Below are 26,627 nucleotides of genomic sequence, written 5' to 3' on the forward strand. Positions count from 1 at the left end.
ATTTTCTAACGATTTTCAAAATGGAATATCCTATGCGTCTAGCTACAACGACCATTTCACGTTCAGGGTCTGTTATTTCCCGTCGTTCGGCCATAATCACGTCGGAAATATTTTCACTGAGTACAAAAGACAGCTCCACCATAGCCCTGCTCTTGTGTACGCCACACTGCCAGCATCTGTATTTCTGCTTTAGCTACCCTATGACTTTAGACATCTCAGTGTATGGTCCCATAACTTCCCTGATTAACTGTCGTTTGCATGCTTTCTATTTCACCTAATTGTCTAGCTGCATTTATCGACAGGCATCCGGAATCCTGAAGGCATTCAGATGTAAAAACATTGTGGTAGCGCCGGAGTTTTGAAGTTATGGAAATACATGTCTTCTTAAACAGACTTCTTGTTAAGTGAAAAGCCCTTTTTAACTTAGCTTCCTTCACCAAAGAATATGGTGGTATGTTTTATTTAAGTATTGAAATGTTGTTGCCTTTTTCATTTTTCTATAATCAATTTCTATGTGTTTCGATGTCACTTTGCATTTGTCATACACACTGTTCTTTCAAAAGGCACATGTACTGCTGGTTTCGTAGCCCTCTCTTGTAAGAGATTCACCGGCATTTTAAATAGATTCAGGTAGGATGAAAACATCGTCTGCAAAATCCAAGCAGTCAACAATTAGTTTACCACTTTCCATCGCAATTATGATTTTATTAAATTCCTTCTCCTTTTATCATTATTATTATTACATTACATATTATCTCTTCACAGTGTGATGTCTCAGCGACATGTAAAGGTATAATTTACCTTTCCAACTCTACAATCAGCGTGAGGTAGCTAAGACTGTGTCTCATACATACATCCCGAAAGGGTAAGTAAAACAAGGTGCAGTTTTCATGAGACTGTAGTGGAAAATGTAGCGAATTGTCTACATAAGCAAGCATCTTTTAATTTTTACAGCTACCGAATTATGATAATTTTTTCAGTGGAATTGTATACTATTTTTAATTCATTGTAGGAAGTCTTCGAGGAGTGTTTTATAGTCCTAAGATATGACGAACAAATAGTAAGAACATAACAGAGCCTCAAAGCACTGACACTTTCAGGAGGAAAGTCTGCACATACGTCTGTCCTATTGTACCAAATGTAAATATACACGTAACACGTAAAATGTTATTATGGCTACCGGACGAAACCGTTCAGTGTAGCATTGATAGATGCTATGAAACTATCTTGGACAGACTGTGCGTCAAACGTCATCCCCGACTTACTAATGCGTACGCGTATATTAAACCACGTTTAATGACTTTGGGACTCATCGGTGTATTCATGTATTTTTATCACAATTAAAAGTGGAGAGATATTAACTCTCGTGAGTGTGCGTGCTATTATGTGTTTCCAGAACGACCGATCCATCAATTTAGGAATGGATTTTCTGTTAAAAATGTGTGTAATTATGTATAATAATTGCGAGCGATGTCATTCATGTTGGAGTGCCTTATGCGCAGCGGAATGTTACCGAATAACTGTGACAACCTACCTGTTAGCAACTACAGTGAAGAGCCAAAGGAACTGATACACCTCCCTAATATCGTGTAGGGGCCCCACAGACACGCAGAAGTTCCCAAACGAGACGTGGCATAGAATCAACAAATGTCTGAGCTAGTGGTAGAGGGAACTGACACCACGAATCCTGCAGGCTGTCCATATATCCATAAGTGTGCGAACGGATGGGGATCTTTTCTGGACAGCACGTTGCAAGGCATCCGAGATACGCTCAATAATGTCAATGTCTGGGGAGTATGGTGGCCAGCGGGAGCGTTTAAACTCAAAGGAGGATTCCTAGAGTCACTATGAAGCAGTTATGGACGTGTGGACTGTCACATTGTCCTGCTGGAATTGCGCAAGTCTTTCGGAATGCAAATGGAAATGAATGGTTGCAGATGATCATACAGAATGCCTCTACCAACTTGAATAGTTCCCTGCTGACATGCAGGGTTCATGGATTTCTGAGGTTATCTCCTCACACGGATACGTCCATTCGTTCGACACAATTTGAAACGAGACTCGCCCGACCAGGTAACATGTTTTCAGTCATCAAGAGTCCAATGTCAGTGTTGAAGGACCCAGGAGAGGCGTAAAGCTTTATGTCGTGCAGTCATCAAGGATACACGAGAGGGCCTTCGGCTCCGAAAGCCCATAAAGTCCATATAGATGATGTTTCGTTGAATGGTTCGCACACTGGCACTTGTTGATGGCCCAGCATTGAAATCTAAGGCAATTTGCCGATGGGTAGCACTTCTGACACGCTAAAAGATTCTCTTCAGTCCTTCAGTCATCGTTGGTCCCGTTATTGCAGGATCTTTTTCCGGCCGCAGCGATGTCGGATATTTGATGTATTATCGGATTCCTGATGTTCACGGTATACTCGTGAAATGGTCGTACGGGAAATTCCCACTTCATCGCCACCTCGGATATGTTGTGTACCATCGTTCGTGTGCCTACAATAACACCAGGTTCAGACTTACTTAAATCCTGATAACCTGCCATTTTAACAGCAGTAACCGATCTAACAACTGCGCCAGACACTTGATGTCTTATCTAGGCGTTGCCGACCGCAGTGCCGTATTCAGCCTGTTTAAATATCTGTGTGTTTGAATACGAATGCCTATGACAGTTTCATTGGCGCTTCAGTGTATAAGTACTTGTGGGTACAAGAAGTTCCACAAATAAAATAGGGACCATTGATGCAATTCCTGAAACACGACACGACAGTTTGACTGCCCAAGGTATTTGTATATCAACTTCTGTCACAATGGAATGGTCCAAACCAACCTGTCGTAAAACGCCCAGTAATTTCTTATACAGTAAGAATATACAAAAAGGAGGACCCTGTCATACTTTTAACTGCTAAGGCTCACTGCAAGTGTTTTTTTTTATGTTGAAAATTGCCAAATTTGTAGGTCGCCAAGCGGCTGGGGTTATATAAACATCTACCGGTGTTGTAAGGGACAGCACAAGCGCAACTTGGCAGGAGCACATCCTTGCTTGACGGCGCTATGACAAACAGATGACATGACTCGATGCGATGGTAATTAATAAAGCGATTTTCAGTTTTCTCTGAAATAGTTTTCCACAGTTAATGTTTGTTCAAATTTTTCACTCATTTAATATCCACAATAATTACCTATTGCTTTTGGGGTAACGTGTTAAAAAGGGAGGCATAGTAAAGCGGTGTCCAATCGGATTTTGATTCACAAAATCTGGCCGCAAACTCTATAAATTGAAGGAAGTCGAGTTTTAACATTTCACTGGTTGATCACAGGGATAATTTGACATAAACCTTAATGCATAGCCGGCCGGAGTGGCCGAGCGGTTCTAGGCGCTACAGTCTGGAACCGAGCGACCGCTACTATCGCAGGTTCGAATCCTGCCTCGGGCATGGATGTGTGTGATGTCCTTAGGTTAGTTAGGTTTAAGTAGTTCTAAGTTCTAGGGGACTGTTGACCTCAGAAGGTAAGTCCCATAGTACTCAGAGCCATTTTGAACCTTAATGCATAAATCTTTGGTACTGGCTATTTGCTGAGTTTTGGCCGCGTGTTGCAGAGTTCTCAGACGACTCCCTGGTGGCGTACGTGTTCGCCACGTTTGGTTTCGGACTCGGAATCGTCGCACGTGCGCTGAGCTTCTGCCTGTACGAGCTGTCGCTGCACACTGAAGTGCAAACCCGAGCCAGGCAACAGGTGGATGCCGTCCTCAAAGCGCACGGCGGACAGCTGAGCTACGAGGCGATCCACGAGATGACCTACCTCGACATGGTCCTTAGCGGTAAGACAGGCTATCCAAATGACATCTATCTATCACAGTAAGTGTGCCATGGCAAGTATACAGTTTCGTATTACGCACAACGAGGACGCTCTCAAAATATGGTTCTGTCAGGCAGATACCAGTATGCTTCTTTCGATTAGATCGTGACTGACAAACTTCTGTATCCTTCGCCAATGCGATCTCGTGGTCCGTCCGTAATGGCCTAGCTGCCAACGCCATTCTGAATCCTAAAATGAAATTGAGGGAAGGGCACAATTGCTTGAACAGAAACTAGTCGAGAAGTCTGAATAACTAGAACACTATTACAGGGGCTATAATCTCACACTCTTCGGAATTCCAGAGAATGTCAGAGAGAATGCAGACGAATTTGTGACTAATCTTGTCCGTGAGAAGCCAGGCCTGTAGGTGATACTGAAGTAACATTGGCTGAAGCTATACAGTGGGACATAGGGCCCCAGTACCTGCAAAACCTAGACCTCATACAGTGAAATTCGTGTCACCCAGGAAAAAATAAAAGAGTGAAGAAGAAACGAAGTCATGTTAGACACGACCAGAAGATCTCACCTCTGAAACACTAAATATTTTGAGCAACGTGATTTTCGAATTTGGGCTACAAAACGTATAGACAGATGATTCCAGGTTAGTGGTTGAGACCGACAATTGAGAAAGATCAGTGTGAAAAATCAATGTGCAGGAAGGCATCAGCATTTCTCTGTGACCTACAAAAATAAAATAAAAAAAGCTTTTCCCTCTTGACTTTGGCAAGAAACTTGTAAAAACAATTATACTTCCAGTTATTGATCACAGCGATGTTGTCCTGAAGGTCCTTCTTAGGAAAAGTCACGGCATCTGGAATTCGTGATGAATGCCTGTGTCCGTTATGAAACAATACTACCACTTGCAAAGTAGGTTAGAGATCAGATTAATAGTGTTGCTCACGCAGCATATGTTCGCTTTATCGGGCAACAACAAAGTTATTGTCTGTGGATGGTATCGTCAGGATGGAAATAATGAAGTCACTGTAAAAAGGTCATTAATTTTGGTACTTATCTTGAAGCATTCCCACGGAGATTTCCTCGAAGTTGTTACGGCTCATCTGGTTGATTCTCGGGTGATTCCACTTTGACTGCACGATGGTCCAGATCTGTATTTTAACAATATTTGATGACTTAACAAATGCGTTTTTCAGGAAATTCTTAATGATCAAACACTCCCAGATTAGAACAATGGTACGGTAGAAATTATTTTTGACTTGGTGTTCACGATCCACATTTTTATTAAAACTTTTTGTAAATTCACATATACTTCTTCTTAATTGTCACATCATCAAGAAAACAGTTTTGCATCAATCTTCATATATTTAATTTCCACTTTAACCAAACACAAGACTTGGCTGTTCTTTTAGAAATCGAAATAAGAACTTAACTTCTGCAAAGTGAATCAAAGACTGCTCTGTGAGCATTCGCGCCAAAACGGTTACAAGTAAGTCAATGAATATGACAGTCTCACAGAAATGAATACACACAAGAACCATATCACTATAATATATCGATACATCGGAATACATATAAGTTAACAAAACGAAATGCGAATTTTGTCACAAAAGTATGTCTGTTACTTCGCAGAAAGGTTGTACGATTTTACTGGTATCGGGAACTGGGGTTGGAGTGCCGTAATGGTCACGTAAATAAGGAACCATTACAGTTATCTATGTGATGTTCGACGTTTTGATTACATTTCATCGTCATAAGCACAGCTATGCTTGTTGCGTGCAGATAAGCGCACAGATTTTCATACCATCTGTCTTTCAACTGTGTTGTGAACCATCACTGCCCCCCATATCTCTTCTAGACCTTAACGCTCTTGTCTCAGCAACACGGCAGAAAGATACGTTTCTATCAGAGTAAATCTCTCCTGGAAATAGTCTTCATGGTTTTGCTGCCAGATGACGTTGTGCGAATTAAACAAAATTTCCTACATCTACTTCTGCATTTATGCTCCGCAAGCCACCGAACGGCGTGTGGCGGAGTGCACATTACGTGCCACTGTCATTGCCTCCCTTTCCTGTTCCAGTCGCGTATGGTTCGCGGGAAGAACGACTGTCTGAAAGCCTCCGTGCGCGCTCGAATCTCTCTAATTTCACACTCGTGATCTCCTCGGGAGGTTTAAGTAGGGGGAAGCAATATATTCGATACCTCATCCAGAAACCCACCCTCTCGAAACCTGGACAGCAAGCTACACCGCGATGCAGAGCGCCTCTCTTGCAGAGTCTGACACTTGAGTTTGCTAAACATCTCCGTAACGCTCTCACGGTTACCAAATAGCCCTGTGACGAAACGCGCCGCTCTTCTTTGGATCTTCTCTATCTCCTCCGTCAACCCGACCTGTTACAGATCCCACACTGATGAGAAAAACTCAAGTATAGGTCGAACTAGTGTTTTGTAAGCCACCTCCTTTGTTGATGAACAACATTTTCTAAGGACTCTCCCAACGAATGTCAACCTGGTACCCGCCTTACCAGCAATTAATTTTATATAACATTCCACTTCAAATCGTTCCGCACGCATACTCCCAGATATTTTACAGAAGTAACTGCTAGCAGTGTTTGTTCCGCTATCATATAATCATACAATAAAGGATCCTTCTTTCTATGTATTCGTAATACATTACCTTTGTTTATGTTAACGGTCAGTTGCCACTCCCTGCACCAAGTGCCTATCCGCTGCAGATCTTCCTGCATTTTCCATTGCTGCAACTTCTCTGTATACTACAGCATCATCCGCGAAAAGCCACATGGAACTTCCGATACTATCTACTAGGTCATTCATAAGCAATGGTCCCATAAGACTCCTCTGTGGCACGCCAGAGGTTACTTTAACGTCTGTAGTCTCTCCATTGAGAACAAAATCCTGTGTTCTGTTTGCTAAAAACTCTTCAATCCAGCCACACAGCTGTTCTGATATTCCGTATGCTCTTACTTTGTTTATCAGACGACAGTGCGGAACTGTACCGAACGCCTTCCGGAAGTCAAGGAAAATGGCGTCTACCTGGGAGCCTCCATCTATTATTTTCTGGGTGTCATGATCGCTGTTTCCGGAATCGATGTTGATTCTTACAGAGTAGATTCTGGGTTCCCAGAAACGACATGATACGCGAACAAAAAACATGTTCTAAAATTCTACAACAGATCGACGTCAGAGATATACGTAGGTCTATAGTTTTGCGCATCTGCTTGACGACCCTTCTTGTAGACTGGTACTGCCTGTGCTCTTTTCCAATCATTTGGAACCTTCCGTTCCTCTAGAGATTTTCGGTACACGGCTGTTAGAAGAGGGGAAATTTCTTTGGCGTACTCTGTGTAGAATCGAATTGGTTTCCCGTCGGAGCAACTGCCGACATCTTCAGGTGTTAGGACCTTGCTGGTGGCTAGGCACGACTGACGGTATTCACACGTCGACGTCTCTCTTTATAGAACACGCATGCAAAAAAAGCGCAGGAGAGGAAATGACGTGTGCCCAGTGATTTGGAGACAGATGGCGGCGTACTCAAACGCCCTCTACCGAAAATCGCAGACCGGCCCTCCTGCTCGTGCACTGCACGCAATTTTACTAACAGTGCGGCCGGACGTTACTCACTAAAAAACCACAATAGATAAATGTTATGACGGGTCTATTACCGAAAAAAATCTTGATTTTCTTGTCGTCATTTAATAGCAGATAATGCAGGGTTCCAGGCTGGGCTTAGTCGAAATCCAGCATCCCTGTTGATGATATTATCAGCTGTACGGATATATATTGCTTTCTTAATGATCTTCCCAGAAAAATGATATCGGGGTTAAAACTTACGTCTTTTTATAAATCATGCGATGCCTTGTATTCAGACAGTGTTCTTCTGTTGCTGCCTTTTACGGCTGACGTAGGCGTGTATGACGCTGATGTTCGTCGCAGCGTTCTTGTATAGTGCGACTCGCCTGCTGTATATGTATGCAGCCCCGCATTGACAAGGAATATTGCACATACTGCGTTTCCTCAGGCCAAGATAAAAAAAAGTTCAAATGTGTGTTAAATCTTATGGAACTTAACTGCTAAGGTCATGAGGCCCTAATCTTACACACTACTTGACCTAAATTATCCTAAGGACAAACATACACACCCATGCCCGAGCGAGGACTCGAACCTCTGGCGGGACCAGCCGCACAGTCCATGACTGCAGCGCCTCAGACCGCTCGGCTAACCCTGCGCAGGCCAAGATCATCCTTTACCCAAACCAAGAGGTTTTCAATTTTTTGTAGGGTCTAACACACACACTTAATGTCACGTCTTCCGGGACTCTTCCGATTCTTGATGACATGGCATCAAAATACGGTAAAAAGGCCCAAGTGGTGGATGTTCTCGTATCTTAAATCCATTCTGTCCGACTCCTCCGTTCAGCCACTTTCTCGAATTCCTTCTCAGTAGCAGGAACCCGACTCCGGAATAAGACCGCGCGTTACATTAGAGAACTGAATAATTAGAGAAATGAATAATATCTCCATGACGTATCTACTGAAGCAACAACAAGGGTTACCATTGTCTCTGTATGCCCCATTACCCTTGCACCAGATACTCCCCACTTAACTTTATTCTTAGCTGGTAGAGTCTCCTTGAATTTCCCTTCACCAGGATTCACTCTTTCGGAAAACGTCTATTTTGGACACCTATAAAGCCTGCTTTGTATCGGCCATTACCATTATTGTTATTATTGTCATTATTGTTGTTCTTATTATTGCTGTTATCAGTGGCAGCAGCAGTAGTACAATTACCGTCAGTATAAAACCTATCAGTTCATGTTCAGTATTACTGACTCACATTCTCACTTTGTCGCTCACATCATTCTGGAACTTTTTGCTGTATTAAAATTGGTATTTCGTAGGTAACTACAGAGTGACACCAAAGAACGGGAGATTTTGAACGGAGATAAATGGACGAGCACAATCACTTTACACATATTTACTTACGTAAACATATAGTACCTGAGCCGTGGCGCCATTGATTTAGTAGACTGTTCTGTCTGGCGCCACTGGATCAGGGGCAGCATAGACTATCCCTCTTGCGGCCCCATTGCCGATGTATCTGAGGGTTGTGTCCTTAGGTCTTTCCCGATTAGACGGAGGGGGTCCGACAGCCGATCAGTTCCAGTCATTCCACCATGAAGGAGGTACGCGGCTCGTGTTGTCTGTAGTTCAACCATGCCCAGACGGTGAATAACGCGGTTAGATCACGTCCGCATTGATACTCGCCAGGAAGTGCTCTCAACAAGGGAAGTTACCAGGCGTCTCGGAGTGAACGGAAGCGATGTAAGCGATGTTATTCCAACATGGAGGAGATACAAACAGGCACAATTATCGAGATATACGTCGCTCAGGTCACCCAAGGGCTACTACTGTAGTGGGTGACCGCTACCTACGGATTATGACTCGGAGGAATACTGACAGCAACGCCACCATGTTGAATAATACTTTTCTTGCAGTCACAGGAAGTTGTGTTAACACTCAAGACGTGCGTAATAGGCTGCATGATGCGCAACTTCACTCCCGACGTCCTTGGCGAGGTTCATCTTTGCAACCGCGACTCCATGCACGCGGTACATATGGGCGCAGCAACATGCCGAATGGACCGTTCAGGATTGGCATCACGTTCTCTTCACCGATGAGTGTCGTATATGCCTTGAACCAGAAAATCGTCGGAGACGTGTTTAGAGGCAACCCAGTCAGGCTGAACGCCTTAGACACAGTATTCAGCGAGTGCAGCAGGGTGGAGGTTCCTTGATGTTTTCGGGTGGCACTACGTTGTGCCGACGTACGTCGCTGGTGGTCATGGAAGGCATCGTAACGGTTCTGCGATACGTGAATACCAGCCTCCGGCCGATAGTGCAATCATATCCTCGAGGCATTCATCTTCATGGACGACAATTGGAGCCCAATCGTGCACATCTTGAGAATGACTTCCTTGAGGATAACAACATCACTCCACTCGAGTGGTATGTGAATCCTATCGAAAATGCCTAGGATAGATTGAAAAGGGCTGTTTACGGACGATGTGACCCACCAACCACTCTGACGTATCTACGCCGAATCGATGTTCAGGAGTGGGGCAATCTGCACCAACTGTGACTTGATGAACTTGTGGATGGTATGCCACGACGGACACAGGCTTGGATCAATGCAAGATGACGTGCTACTGGTTATGAGACGTACCGGTATGTATAGCAATCTAGATCACCACCTCAGAAGGTCTTACTGTACGGTGGTACGACATGCAGTGTGTGGTTTTCATTAGCAACAAAGAGACCGGAACTCATGTTTATGTTGGTCTCTATTCCCATTTTATGTACAGATACGGGGTTTGCTGGCCTGAGAAGGAGGGACGAAGTTTTGGGATTGGCAGTAGCGTTGTGGCAAGAGGTGGTCACGAGGTCCGAGCGACCGAAGCCACGAGCTGCGCAAGGAGAGGATACCGAAGTACATCTACATCTACATGATTACTCTGCAATTCACATTTCAGTGCTTGGCAGAGGGTTCATCGAACCATAATCATACTATCTCCCTACCATTCCATTCCCGAACAGCGTGCGGGAAAAACGAACGCCTAAACCCTTCTGTTACGGCTCTTATTTCACTTTTTTTTTTTATCATCATTACCACCTATGGAGGTTGGGCTCCACAAAATAATTTCGTATTCGGAAGAGAAAGCTGGTGACTGAAATTTATATCGCCGCGACGAAAAACGTCTTTGCTGTAATGACTTCCATCCCAACTCGCGTATCATATCTGCCACACTCTCTCCCCTATTACGTGATAATACAAAACGAGTTGCCCTTTTTTGCACCCTTTGCACCCCTTCAAGTACTTCACCGGGGTCAGCGTCGGTTGGTTGGTAACATTCGTGTCGGACAACCACTCGTGGCTTGGCTGCCCTCTTCTACCTGGCTTCTATCGCCACCACTGAGTAAACGCTGGGACGCACCGTGGATCTACGCAACTGCTCGCTGATAAAGCGGAATAACATTCTGTAGTCCTCGTGGCGATTTGTTTCGTTGTCTACCTGCCCTTCTCATTATTTTCTGGTCTGTATCCGCCCCTCAGAGTTTTACTTGGTCGACTCTTTGGTAGTAATACAGACAGTAGTGTTGTACTAAGACACTAGTTGTCGCTTGAAAATTTGTCCCACTATTATATTGCCTTTTCCTTGTCGTTTGTACCCCACTATTAATACTCTAATTAATCAGCTCTTGGTCGTAAATACAGCCGGAACAGGCGCACTTAGGCACAGGTTGCTGCTAAGCAAAAGAGGGACCTTGTGGTTATATTTAGCTGCTAACCGGTTCAATTCTTTGATTGTAATTGCATTTCTCAGTCGTTAGTTGTAATCTGAACAACCTGTTGTACTAAGCTGTTCGCTTCGTGTTTGAAAGATCTGGTCGTTATTGGTGTATTTTATATGTATCTTGTGATTCAGCCGAGTGAGTTCTCTTGTAATAAATGTTCACAAGTGATGTTTAAAGATTTTCCTTCAGAGCGGTCTTAATAACTCATAATCAGTAACACTTTGAAAATATTAACAGCCAACTGTTCAAAAAAAATGGCTCTGAGCACTATGCGACTTAACTTCTGAGGTTATCAGTCGCCTAGAACATAGACCTAATTAAACATCACATCCATCCATGCCCGAGGCAGGATTCCAACCTGCGACCGTAGCGGCCACTCGGTTCCAGACTGTAGCGCCTAGAACCGCACGGCCACTCCTGCCGACAACAGCCAACTGTTATCAGGTCTTTAGTGAAAATAAAGTTGTCAGAAGGGACGGGTTGGGATCCAGTAGCACCTTGGTTGACAATTGAAATTAAAGAGGTTGGTAGCTTTGAAGTAAGCCTTATGAATGTCATATTTTTTGCTGATCTGTTTAACCTGTAAGCAACGGTGCGCATCTCAACGCCGTAGCTTCAGACATACAGCTTTCCAATTAAAAGCTAAGTCATCAGTTGGGAAGTAATTGAATCACGCTTGTAGTTATTGGCGCTTATACAGTTTCCGCGTGTTATGGAAGGGCATTTAAGAAGACAGACTCTCCAGCGCGCTAGTAAACACCGCTGTTTCGCCCCATAACTGGTGGGCTGCAGGTCCGGCTCTCTTGTAACCAATGTCATATTGTTCGCTGTTTTGCAATACAGCACTTCAGATTTCTTTTGCAAAGATTAAGAGATTATTCAACTTGACGTTTAAGGTCAAAAGAATTTTTCAAATTTGTTCATTTTGTTAAAGAAACTTTTATGGTTAAGTGCTTCGATTATCTGTAAAACACACATTATATATTGTTAAATAAACAGGTTGTGTGAAAAGAAATTTAAATCGGTGGGTCCTCCCTTCCACGTTTCCCTTAAATGTAGTAAGTGCCACCTATCAGTACTGAATATGCCGTTATTGAATATCAGAAGCATTTTTATTTCTAGAACATCGCATTGGACAGATGAGCTCCCCCACGCCGCACCCATTCCTGCCGCCTGATAGGGACGTTATGCTAGAGGCAGCCTAACATCTACATCTACATCTACATCTACATCTACATCTACATCTACATGACTACTCTGCAATTCACATTTAAGTGCTTGGCAGAGGGTTCATCGAACCACAATCATTCTATCTCTCTACTATTCCACTCCCGAACAGCGAGCGGGAAAAACGAACACCTAAACCTTTCTGTTCGAGCTCTGATTTCTCTTATTTTATTTTGATGATCATTCCTACCTATGTAGGTTGGGCTCAACAAAATATTTTCGCATTCGGAAGAGAAAGTTGGTGACTGAAATTTCGTAAAAAGGTCTCGCCGCAACGAAAAACGTCTATGCTGTAATGACTTCCATCCCAACTCGTGTATCATATCTGCCACACTCTCTCCCCTATAACGCGATAATACAAAACGAGCTGCCCTTTTTTGCACCCTTTCGATATCCTCCGTCAATCCCACCTGGTAAGGAACCCACACCGCGCAGCAATATTCTAACAGAGGACGAACGAGTGTAGTGTAAGCTGTCTCTTTAGTGGACTTGTTGCATCTTCTAAGTGTCCTGCCAATGAAACGCAACCTTTGGCTCGCCTTCCCGACAATATTATCTATGTGGTCCTTCCAACTGCAGTTGTTCATAATTTTAACACCCAGGTACTTAGTTGAATTGACAGCTTTGAGAATTGTACTATTTATCGAGTAATCGAATTCCAACGGATTTCTTTTGGAACTCATGTGGATCGTCTCACACTTTTCGTTATTTAGCGTCAACTGCCACCTGACACACCATACAGCAATCTTTTCTAAATTGCTTTGCAACTGATACTGGTCTTCGGATGACCTTACTAGACGGTAAATTACAGCAGCATCTGCGAACAATCTAAGAGAACTGCTCAGATTGTCACCCAGGTCATTTATATAGATCAGGAACAGCAGAGGTCCCAGGACGCTTCCCTGGGGAAAACCTGATATCACTTCACTTTTACTCGATGATTTGCCGTCTATTAGTACGAACTGCGACCTTCCTGACAGGAAATCACGAATCAAGTCGCACAACTGAGACGATACCCCATAGCTCCGCAGCTTGATTAGAAGTCGCTTGTGAGGAACGGTGTCCAAAGCTTTCCGGAAATCTAGAAACACGGAATCAACTTGAGATCCCCTGTCGATAGCGGCCATTACTTCGTGAGAATAAAGAGCTAGCTGCGTTGCACAAGAGCGATGTTTTCTGAAGCCATGCTGATTACGTGTCAATAGATCGTTCCCTTCGAGGTGATTCATAATGTTTGAATACAGTATATGCTCCAAAACCCTACTGCAAACCGACGTCAATGATATAGGTCTGTAGTTAAATGGATTACTCCTACTACCCTTCTTGAACACTGGTGCGACCTGCGCAATTTTCCAATCTGTAGGTACAGATCTATCGGTGAGCGAGCGGTTGTATATGAGTGCTAAGTAGGGAGCTATAGTATCAGCGTAATCTGAAAGGAACCTAATCGGTATACAATCTGGACCTGAAGACTTGCCCGTATCAAGCGATTTGAGTTGCTTCGCAACCCCTAAAGTATCTACTTCTAAGAGACTCATGCTAGCAGATGTTCGTGTTTCAAATTCTGGAATATTCCATTCGTCTTCCCTGGTGAAGGAATTTCGGAAAACTGCGTTCAATAACTCCGCTTTAGCGGCACAGTCGTCGGTAACAGTACCATCGGCACTGCGCAGCGAAGGTATTGACTGCGTATTGCCCCTTGTGTACTTTACATACGACCAGAATTTCTTCGGATTTTCTACCAGATTTCGAGACAATGTTTCGTTGTGGAACCTATTAAAGGCATCTCGCATGGAAGTACGTGTCAAATTTCGTGCGTCTGTAAATTGTAGCCCATCTTCGGGATTTCGCGTTCTTCTGAACTTCGCATGCTTTTTCTGTTGCCTCTGCAACAGTGTTCGAATCTGTTTTGTGTACCATGGCTAATCCGATCCATCTCTTACTAATTTATGAGGTATGAACCTGTCAATTGCTGTTGCTACTATATCTTTGAATTTGAGCCACATCTCGTCTACATCTGCATAGTCAGTTCGGAAGGAATGGAGATTGTCTCTTAGGAAGGCTTCTAGTGACACTTCATCCACATTTTTAAATAAAATTATTTTGCGTTTGTTTCTGGTGGATTTGGAAAAAAACGGTATTGAGTCTAGCTACAACGACCTTCTGTTGACTAATCCCTATATCAGTCATGATGCTATTAGCTGTGGATTGTTTGTGGCTAAGAGGTCAAGTGTGTTTTCGCAACCATTTACAATTCGCGTGGGTCCGTGGACTAGCTGCTCGAAACAGGTTTCGAAGAAAGCGTTTACGACAATCTCGGAAGATGTTTTCTGCCTACCACCGGTTTTGAACAAGTATTTCTGCCAACACATCGAGGGAAGGTTAAAGCCCCCACCAACTATAACCGTATGAGTGGGGTATTTATTTGTTACGAGGGTAAAATTTTCTGTGAACTGTTCAGCAACTAGATCTGGTGGTAGGTAGAAGGAGCCAATTATTAACTTAGTTCGGCTGTTAAGTATAACCTCCACCCATACCAATTCGCACGGAGTATCTACTTCGACTTCACTACAAGATAAACCACTACTGACCGACACAAACACTCCACCACCAATTCTGCCTAATCTACCTTTCCTGAACACCGTCTGAGACATCGTAAAAATTTCTGCAGAACTTATTTCAGGCTTTAGCCAGCTTTCTGTACCTATAACGATATCAGCTTCTGTGCTTTCTATTAGCGCTTGAAGCTCAGGGACTTTTCCAGCGCAACTACAACAATTTACAACTATAATTCCGACTGTTCCTTGATCCAAGCACATCCTGTAATTGCCAAGCACCCTTTGACATTGCAGCCCATCCCGCACTTTCCCGAGGCCTTCTGACCAAAAAAACCGCCCAGTCCACGCCACACAGCCTCCGCTACCCGTGTAGCCGCCAGCTGAGTGTAGTGAACTCCTGACCTATTCAGCGGAACCCGAAATAAACATTTCGATAACAATCCTGGAGATTTCCTCTCGTGTTGTTGTTCTAAGTTATTCGGTGGTAGCAGGTCGGGTACGGTAAACCGCGCTAACGAGGTAGCTCAATAAGAAAAAAATCACACTCTGTCCTGTCAGGAGATTTGGGGGCCATGCAGTGTCACCGCCCCTTCAAACGACACAATTACCAAACAATGGTCGCACAACGCCCGTCGCTATCCGCGGCGAAAACGACGTTCCTCCACGTTGAAAGCAACTGTTGACAGGAAAAATGTGGCAGTTACGCCGCCACGAAACTTTCCATCATGGCAACATACAGAGCAATCGTTACAGTAGTCCGGCGGTCACCATCATCTTGAAAAAAGTACGGACTCATAACGCCGTTCAGTGACAAGCGGCTGTTCAGTGGACGCTCGTGTGCCTGATGTAGATTTTGCTGAAACCAACAGCCTAAATTCAGTCTGTTGACAAAGGCACTGAGGAGGAAGTGATTCTCGTCCAACTTCCACAGGTTGTTAATGAAACTACTGTTCTCGTGCATTTGTGCTAACACGCGTTCAGCATATTATCTATTCATAAGGAGATCGTTCGCTTAAAGTTGCCGAACGATCTGCAACTTGTACGGATGAGACTAAAAAAAAAAAATGTTGTGTGACTAGGGCCTCCCGTCGAGTAGACCGTTCGCCGGGTCGAAGTCTTTCGATTTGACGCCACTTCGGCGACTTGCGCGTCGATGCGGATGAAATGATGATGATTAGAGCAACACAATACCCAGTCACGGAGCGGAAAAAATTTCCGACCCAGCCAGAGAATCAAACCCGGACCCTTAGGATTGACTTTTTGTTTCATTTTGTTCATTGTTGATCGTTGTGTTTGGTCGTTGCGGACGTCGCAAGACATCCTGTTCAGGTTCGGTGGTTGACCCTTCCACTCAGTTTTTTATTGTAGAAGCCAACCGGCTCTCTGGCCGAACACGCTGAACTACCGTGCCGGAATCACCCAGCTACCAGGGCCGGACACGCATAAGACTTTAAACCCTCTTTCAGGAATTTTTGAAAATTCGATCGATTCTACTGCAGAGACTCTGCGTGGCGTCTGATGTAGCTCTGTAGGCTTCTTGTGAAATCAGTTCGCACAGCCTCGATACTGTCTACCATACCAGCAATACGGAGTTTGCCTGCAGAATGCTTCTTCACAGCAGAACCCATTGTTTCAAAATTTCAGGCCCAGGTGTAGATTGCATCTGCTGAGAGAAAACGATCATTACGTCCAATGCTGAAATGACGTCGCAATTCTCGACGCGCAGTCCCGACACTTTCTTATAATGGGCTTTTGCCGCAAGAAACGCTTCACACCGTTCTATTGCTCCATATTTACTGTTTACGAAATGGCGAACAGTGAGAGCAGGATTCTGTCTGTAATTCGGCGCTATCTACTTCGCAGCGTTGCCACAACACGTTCCAAAATTTCCCATCTTTTTGAACCACTCTGCATGATACAAAAATGATACTGCATGTGTGAATCATGCCAACGGTCCTACCGCATTCGTAACATAGGTTCCCGTCAGATTATCGAAGTTAAGAGCCGTCGGGCTAGGCTAATAACTGGATGGGTGACCATCCGGTCATCCGAGCTCTGTTGGCAAGTGGGGTGCACTCAGCCTTTGTTAGGCAAACTGAGGAACTGCCTGACTGAGAAATACCGACACTGGTCACGAAAACTGACAATGGCTAGGAGAGCAGTGTGCTGACCACATGCCCTCAGTATCTGCATCCAGTGACTCCTGCGGGCTGAGGATGACACGGCAGCCGGTCGGTACCTTTGGGCCTTCGTGGCCTGTCAGTGCAGAGTTTAGTTTAATTTTATATGTGTGAATGATGCGCTGATGTAAGACAGAGCCAAAATAACATCAAGTCAAGTAAAAAAAAAAACAAATAAAGTAGAGAAATAATTTTATGTCCTGCCCTGTTTCAGCGTACACTGGAGAGCGAAAGAAACTGTTCAACTTGCCTAATGTTGCTAGGGCCCCCGCGAGCACACGGAAGTGCCGGAACACGACGTAGTATGGACTCGAATAGTGTCTGAAGTAGTGCTGGAGGGAACTGAAACCATGAATCCTCCAGGCCTGTCCATAAATCCATAAGACTACGAGGGGGTGGAGATCTCTTCTGAACAGCACGTTAAAAGGCATCCCAGATATGCTCAATAATATGAATGTCTAGGGAGTTTGGGGGCCAGTGGAAGTGTTTAAACTCAGAAAAGACATCCTGGAGCCACAATGTAGTAATTATTGCCAGAATGAGATTTTCACTCTGCAGCGGAGTGTGCGCTGATATGAAACTTCCTGGCAGATTAAAACTGTGTGCCCGACCGAGACTCGAACTCGGGACCTTTGCCTTTCGCGGGCAAGTGCTCTACCAACTGAGCTACCGAAGCACGACTCACGTCCGATACTCACAGCTTTACTTCTGCCAGTATCCGTCTCCTACCTTCCAAACTTCACAGAAGCTCTTCTGCTAAACATGCAGAACTAGCACTCCTGAAAGAAAGGATACTGTGGAGACATGGCTTAGCCACAGCCTGGGGGATGTTTCCAGAATGAGATTTTCACTCTGCAGCGGAGTGTGCGCTGATATGAAACTTCCTGGCAGATTAAAACTGTGTGCCCGACCGAGACTCGAACTCGGGACCTTTGCCTTTCGCGGGCAAGTGCTCTACCAACTGAGCTACCGAAGCACGACTCACGCCCGGTACTCACAGCTTTACTTTACTTTACTTCCCGAGTTCGAGTCTCGGTCGGGCACACAGTTTTAATCTGCCAGGAAGTTTCATAGTAATTATTGACTTGTAGGGTTTGCGATGCCCTGCTGGAGTTGCTCAAGTCTGTACGAGAGCACAGTGCACATGAATGGATGCAGTAGATGAGACAGGATGCTTACGTACGTGTCACCAGTTAGAGTCGTATCTAGAGGTATCAGGAGTTACATATCATTCCAACTACACCCGCCCCACACCATTACAGAGCCTCCACCAGCTTGAACAGTTCCCTGCTGGCATGCAGTGGCCATGGATTCATGAGGATGTCTCCGTGCCCGTACACGTCGATCCGCTCGATACAATTTGAAACGAGACTTGTCCGACCAGGCCAAATGTTCCCAGTCATCAACAGTCCTATGTCGATGCTAACGGGCCCAGGGGAGACGTAAGGCTTGGTGTCGTGCGCCCATCAAAGGTACACAAATGAGTCTTCGGCTCCGAAGGCACATATCGATGACGTTTGCTTCAATGGTTCGAACGCTGACACTTGTTGATGACCCAGCACTGAAATCTGCATCAGTGTGTGGAAGGGTTGTACTTTTGTCATGTTGGACGAGTCTCTTCAGTCATCATCGGTTCCGTTCTTTCAAGATCCTTTGCCGGCCTCAGCGTTGTCGAGGATTTGATGTTTTACTGGACTCCTGATATTTACGGTATACTAGTGAAATGATCGTAAGGGAAAAATATCCACTTCTCCACTTACTCGGAGACGCTATGTCCCATCGTTCGTCCGCCGACTATAACACTACGTTCAGACTCACGTAACTCTTGATAACCTGCCATTGTACCAGCAGTAACCCATGCACCAGGCAGCTGTTGTCTTATATAGGAGCTGCATCCTGCCTTTGTCAGGGGTTGCATTTCACTCCACGCTCACGCCACACGCCATTACACAGCCTTGACCAGCTTGGGCAGTCCCCTGCTGACATGCAGGTTCCATGAATTCATGAGGCTGTCTCCATACATTCACACGTCCATCCGCTCGATAGAATTTGAAACGACACTCATCCTACGAGGCGACATGTGGAAAGTCATGAAATCTCGATGTTGAGGGCCGACACTAGTCATAAAGGGTACATGAGTGGGCCTCCGGTTCCGACAGCCGATATCGATTATGTTTCGTTGAAAGATTTGCACGCTGCCACTTATTGATGGCCCAGCATTGAAATCTGCGAAAGGGCTGCACTTTTGTCATGTTAAATGATTCTCTTCTGTTGTTGTTCATCCCGTTCTTGCAGCATCTTTTTCCGGCGGCAGCGATGTCAGAGATTTGAGGTTTCACGCGATTCCTGATATTCACGGTACACTCTTGAAGTCGTACGGGAAAATTCCCACTTCATCGCTACCTTGAAGATGCTGTGTCCCATCGTTCGTGAGCCGACTATAACACCACCTTCAAACTCACTTAACTCTTGATAAACTGCCATTGTAGCAGCGTAATCGGTCTAACAACTGCGCCAGACAGTTGTCTTATAGAGGGGCCGTATTGTTCCCATTTACAGGGTGTCCAGAAAAGGGCTCCCTGATTTCAAAATTAAATATCTCGAAAACAAAGATCGATATAGGACTGCAGTAAAAGGTATGTTTATTCTGAAAGCTGTAAGAAGTTTATACAGCAGTTTGAAATAAGAGTTACAAAAGCTGCTAACAGATGGCGCTGTACGCTGTACAGCTCATTTCAGCATACATAAGTGAAATAATCGTATGAAAACAATCTTTGCTAATAATCACATCACAATGTTTTCAAAATATTAACCATTGGCACATACAGAGGTGGCGCAAACGAAGAATGAAATTCGCCATCACATTTCGTAGTGTCTCAACCGAAATGGATCCACATGCCACAGAGATCGCCGATTCATGCTCGTCGAGCGTGGCGGGATGCTTCAGGTAGAACATGTCTTTCACTGTGTCCCACAAAAAAAGTCACAGGGAGTCAAATCCGGTGAATATGGAGGCCAATCCATGCCTGCGCCAGTAAATTTGGGATATTCCAAAGCAATGACACGATTCCCGAAATATTCCTCAAGAAAGCGAAACACTTGTTCGGTCCGATGTGGTCGGGCTCCATCTTGCATAAACCATTCAGCACCTGATCGATCCTCTAGTGCTTGCTGTGTGGCGACAAATTGTTCCAAAATTACAACGTAACGTACACCAGTGACCGTTTCCCGAAAAAAAAGGGCCAATAATGCCTCTACTGCATACTACAGCCCACACAGTAACTTTTGGAGAATACAGGAGTTTCGCTTCACACCAATATGGCTTTTCGGAACCCCAAAATCGCCAGTTCTGCTTATTCACGTATCCATTCAGGTGGAAGTGTGCTTCATCTGTAAACCAGAAGCAGCGAACATCAAATCCTTCACTATCAGTCATTGTGAGCATCTGATGAGCAATGGCAGCCCTTTGCTGCACAGCTCGTATGGGTATGGCCTGGTGCATTTGAATTTTGAATGGAGACATGTGTAGGCTCTTTCTCAGTATTTTATGCGTGCTGAAACGCTTCAAACCAGTCTCAGAAGCAATTCTACGGACGGATGACATTGGATTTCGCTGAATAATTCCAGAAACTGTGGCGATATTTTCAGGCGTAGCTGCGGTTTGTTTGCGGCCAACGTGCCCCACTAGATCATCAGTTACGCTGCCTGTTCGTTGAAATTTTTCGGAGTGCGTACGAATGGTTTTCGCATCGGGTCCTTTTGGAACATTAGAACGTGCTTGAAAACCTCGCCTTGTTGCCGTAGGACTCTCTTCTAAACTGTGGTACTCTAGCACCAGAAAAACGCGTTGTTCAATGGAGAACATGGTTTTAATCTCTTCCTTCGGTACGCTAACCTCCTTTCACGTTTCAATGGTGGAACTGATCGCTCTGGGCTTCGGATCACTATTTATAGTAGGCATTACGTATGGCGATTACAGCGCCATTTGTAAGCAGCTTTTGTAACTATTATTTCAAACTGCTGTATAAACTTCTTACAGCTTTCACAATAAACATACCTTTTACTGCATTCCTCTATCGATCTTTGTTTTCGAGATATTTAATTTTGATATCAGGGAGTCCTTTTCTGGACACCCTGTACGTGTCTCTACAGTTGTGTACGCATGCCTGTACCAGTTACTTTGGTGCTTCAGTGTAGTACAAGTTGAGACTGTAAGGTAGTAGGGCATGGGCCTCTTTACAAAATAGCATTAGCTTCTCGTCAGACTTGTGAGTGAAGAGGGTAGCTGACAGCAAGTGTTCCCGGCAGAGACGCTGCGGCTATACCCGGTGGTGGGTGGTGCATTCGTGGAGGAGTGCACGCAGACACACCGCCTCAGCGGCCCTGGAGGCTCCAGCATCGTGGTGGAGGCGGGCACCCGCGTCGTGGCGCCGCTCTTCTCGCTCCTGAGGGACCCTCGACACTTCCCGGAGCCTCTGCAGTTCATCCCCGAGCGCTTCAGTCCAGAGAACAGAGCGGGACGACACCCGGGCGTCTACATCCCGTACGGGGAAGGTCAGCGGCGTTGTGTTGGTGAGTCTGTCTAACTGAGCACTTCACTGAGTGGCTGCAGCCAGTAGCGCGTATCAGTATACAGGGTGGTCCATTGATCGTGACCGGGCCAAATATCTCACGAAATAAGCGTCGAACGAAAATACTACAACGAACTAAACTCGTCTAGCTTGAAGGGGGAAACCAGATGGCGCTGTGGTTGGCCCCCCTAGATGGCGCTGCCATAGGTTAAACGGATATCAACTGAGTTTTTTTAAACAGGAACCATCATTTTTATTACAAATTTGGGTAGTGCGTAAAGAAATGTGAATGTTTTAGTAGGACCATTTTTTCGCTTTGTGGTAGATAGTCACAAACACATGGCTCACAATTTTAGAAAAACAGTTGGTAATAGGTAGGTTTCCTAAATTAAAATACAGAACGTAGATACGTTTGAACATTTTATTTCCGTTTTTCGAATGCGATACATGCACGTACGTGAACTTATAATTTCTGAAAACACATTCTGTTATCTGTAAATACCACATTAATGCAATAAATGTCCAAAAAGGTGTCCGTCGATCTCAATGCATTTGGCAATACGTGTAACGACATTCCTCTCAACAGCGAGTAGTTCGCCTTCCGTAATGTTCGCACATGCATTGACAATGCGCTGACGCATGTTGTCAGGCGTTGTCGGTGGATCACGATAGCAAATATCCTTCAATTTTCTCCACAGAAAGAAATTCTGGGGACGTCATATCCGGTGAACGAGCGGGCCATGGTATGATGCTTCGACGACCAATCCACTTGTCATGAAGTATGCTATTCAATACCGCTTCAACCGTACGCGAGATATGTGCCGGACATCCATCTTGTTGGAAGTACATCGCCATTCTGTCATACAGTGAAACATCTTGTAGTAAACTCTGTAGAACATTACGTAGGAAATCAGCATACATTGCACCATTTAGATTGCCATCGATAAAATGGGGGCCAATTATCCTTCCTCCCATAATGCCGCACCATACACTAACCCTCCAAGGTCGCTGATGTTCCACTTGTCGCAGCCATCGTGGATTTTTCGTTCCTCAATAGTGCATATTATGCCGGTTTACGTTACCGCTGTTGGTGAATGACGCTTCTTCGCTAAATAGAACGCGTGCAAAAATTCTGTCATCGTCCCGTAATTTCTCTTGTGCCCAGCCGCAGTGCTTTACACGACGTTCAAAGTCGTCGCCATGCAATTCCTGGTGCGTAGAAATACGGTACAGGTGCAATCGATGTTGATGTAGCATTCTCAACGCGATGAAAAGATGGAAAACGAAAATTGTAAGATGTACGACCTGTTTTAAACATCAGGTAACAGGTCTATCAATTGGCAATAAATAAATAAATAAATAAATAAATTCTCAACACCGACGCTTTTGAGGTTCCCGACTCTCGCGCAATTTGTCTGCTACTGATGTGCGCATTAGCCGCGACAGCAGCGAAAACACCTACTTGGGCACCATCATTTGTGCAGGTTGTGGTTGACGTTTCACGTGTGGCTGAACACTTCTAGGTTCCTTAAATAACGTAACTATTCGACCAACGGTCCGGACGCTTGGATGATGTCATCCGGGATACAGAGCCCGTTGGGCATTTTGATCACTAACAGCAATACACAACACGATATCGACCTTTCCCGCAAGTGGTAAACGGACCATTTCAACACGGGTAATGAATCACGTAGCAAATAACATCCACACTAGCGGAATGTTACGTGATACCACGTACTTATACGTTTGTGACTATTACAGCGCCATCTATCACAAAGCGAAGAAAGTGGTCGAACTAAAACATTCATATTTCTTTACGTACTACACGAATATGTAATTAAAAATGGGGGTTCCTATTTTTAAAAAAGCAGTTGATATCGGTTTGATCTATGACAGCGCCATCTAGCGGGCCAACCATAGCGCCATCTGATTTCACCCTTCAAGCTAGACGAGTTTCGTTCTGTGTAGTTTTTTCGTTTGACGCTTACTTCGTGAGACATTTGACCCTCTCACTATCAATGGACCACCCTGTATATCATACTTCGTGCTTTTTGTTTGTAGATCTGGAGGGCTATCAAAGAAAGGCACACATAGTCGTACTCTTTAACCATCTGACAGCCTTTGCCGTAAAAAGGCCTCCACTGGCCCTCCCTTTCCTCTACGATCGCCTGTTACACTTACCCCACGGTATACTCTTGCATGTTTTCTGAAGTCATCCACCCACTTACCGCTGAACAATGGTATCGTTTACGTATTACCGGGAATCCACCAAAGAATTCCCTTCGTTCATCTGTCTGCTAGTCACCTACCTGTATGTGACATGCGTCTCCTTTTCTTTTTCTCTAAAGTCATTGCTACCTTCGCCTCACATTTCTACCCCATCCTGCGTTTAGCAAGGCTACGACACAATACTAGGAAGGCCATGATGATAAATCATGCCACCGAAATTTTTATGTGCAAACTCTTAATGCATTTTAAATACAACAACCTTTTTAATATTCTTCATGAAACTTCCTGGCATATTAAAACTGTGTGCCGGACTGAGACTCGAACTCGGGACCTTTGCCTTTCGCGCTCAAGTGCTCTATCACTTGAAAGCACTTGCCCGCAAAAGGCAAAGGTCCCGAGTTCGAGTCTCGGTCCGGCACACAGTTTTAATCTGCCAGGAAGTTTCATATCAGGGTAGAGTCAAAATTTCATTCTAGAAATATTCTTAATGTTTCCTTCACGCTTACATATTTATTTCTAAGCGAAGTGACCCTGCAGACGAACACATGTCTTCCAACGACCGACAAGTTTATTAGTACCATCACCGTATAATGTTTCATTTGGTTGATGGAGCCCTGAAATTTCAGAATATTCCATCGTATGACACTCACATTCGTTGGTCATTCCATGGACAACTTTGGCTTACTCATACAGCAATGCAGACAAGATCAACCATGAAGGCAGCAGACCTAATACGAATAAGATTGCCGTCGGCACAGTGAGTTATTTGAGATGACTGAGGTCTAAACTATCCCAAGAGTAATACGCTCATACAAGAGTCAGGATCAGAATATCCTCTCCGGACTGGAGCCTGATCCCGAAGACCAAGTTTCTCCACTCCTCCCTTTACTCAAACCTCGGTAAGCTTGCAAAAAGCACTCATGCAGCCGCCCCCACAAGGATTTCCCGCCAATCACAAGACTCCGCGAACTCCGTGTCTCCCCTCTAGCTTATCTGCTTTGCCCACCGGCCAATCCTAATGAAAGTTAATAATATTCTTTTCCCTGCTGGAGAAGCAGCCGATGCTTCATTCGTAAATTTCCACACAGAGAGGAGAAGACATTATTCTCCCAAAGTTTTTCAATGGTCACATTAGGCAGCAAGTTTTGATTTTCCCTTTATGCCTGAAGTGAACAACAGATTTATCGCAGGGATAATTATCTGGTTAGGCCGAACACGACAACATGTCTGACTAGGGGCTAATCTAAGAGAAGTGCTTTAGTGTCGCAACATAGACCGTTTCAGAGCCGCCATAAATGTGATGTTCCATTCTAGAATTCTTCCAAAGGCCTGAGGCTTAGCCCAACACATCCCCCCCCCCCAACACTCCCTCCCCCCGCCAAAACAAAAGCTCAGCATGTCAAGAAATGACACCACATGAAGGTCCCATGGCTAGCGTAGTAGATGCGATAGCATCTATTACACTGTCGGAAGCCTTGCCATGCGCCCTACTTCTCTCTTGTGTCTCTGTCCCTGTCCTTGCCGTGGCTAGAGTCACCTTACAGTCAGATCCAGACAGGCAGGTTTTTCACCTCTTTGGTCAAAAGCATTGTCCGCACACCAGTGCGAGAAATTCTGAGCCCAGTAAGTGCTTCAAGATCTTTCCCACCCTCATAGCTCCATGTGGCTTCCAAGTCCCAAATGTCCACTGAAAGATTTACTGTTAAATAACATAACTGCCTGCTTCCTGTCAATTCGACAAAATATTATTTGAAGGAGCGCCACCATAACGATCACGAATGTATCAACAATGTACATGCACCCATCATTGCCTGCTGATGGTGATAACTTCCTGTCATGTCACAAAAATTATATGTAGGATGTAACAACAACATAAAATAGTACCCCAGAAATTAAAATAAGTGAGAGAGTGACTTGTTCTCTCTCAAGTTGAATACACGGATTGACAACATGGTCACCAATCTAATGATAGTTAACATGCCTTTGTTTTATCATGACGACTGTTTCAAACGGAATTTGGTGCAAAACACATTCAGAGTGAGCAACAAACGTTTACTGGTTAGCCACTGGTACATGAAAACGGTAGAGTTTATACAATTCCAATTGACTTCAAGGCATAGGTTCTATAAAAGATTTATTTACTTCATTTAAAATTGCACACTCAATAATTATGAATGTAGTTCGTAGGTATTTTGTAGATATTTATAGCTGCTTCATGAACCACAGGCATTGCAGAGTTGGAGTGGCTTGCGTGTCTCAATAATACAGACAGCCGTACCACAGATGGAACCTCAATGGAGGGGTATTTGTGGGTATGACAGATCAACATGTTGCTCCTAAAGAGGTGCTTCAGCCTTTTCAGTAACTTCGGGGACAACAGTCTGGATGATTGACTGTTCTGGCCTTGTAACATCAACCAACATTATCTTCTAGTGCTTACACTGTGAATAGTAGAAAGCATGGCAAACCAACAACCATTATTTGTTCCAAGGACACGTGCTTCTACCATGTGATTTAATAATTCTGACATCCTCTTGGACGAAACATTGCAAATGTAGAATGAACCCCCATTTGGATCTGTAGAAGGGCACCACTCAGGAGAATGTCATTATTGGGAAAAATGTAACTGGCGTTCTACGAATCGGAGTGTGGAATGTTAGTTTCACTGTTCAGGT

The 26,627-nt window shown here is 44.5% G+C and overlaps 1 protein-coding gene across 4 annotated transcripts in view; it reads left to right on the forward strand.

The window, feature by feature from the left end:
- Positions 1-26,627, forward strand: part of LOC126281856 (probable cytochrome P450 6a13) — a 73,427-nt gene that overhangs the window by 37,893 nt on the left and 8,907 nt on the right. For 3 of the 4 annotated variants that reach the window (XM_049981115.1, XM_049981117.1, XM_049981116.1), the window contains 2 exons: positions 3,601-3,822; positions 21,461-21,724. In XM_049981115.1, coding sequence (XP_049837072.1) covers positions 3,601-3,822; positions 21,461-21,724 — 486 coding nt within the window. The remainder of the gene's footprint in view (positions 1-3,600; positions 3,823-21,460; positions 21,725-26,627) is intronic. The other variant, XM_049981118.1, reaches the window with a different exon arrangement.

The sequence above is a fragment of the Schistocerca gregaria genome, chromosome 7 (assembly GCF_023897955.1).
Source record: "Schistocerca gregaria isolate iqSchGreg1 chromosome 7, iqSchGreg1.2, whole genome shotgun sequence".
Lineage (NCBI taxonomy): Eukaryota > Metazoa > Arthropoda > Insecta > Orthoptera > Acrididae > Schistocerca > Schistocerca gregaria.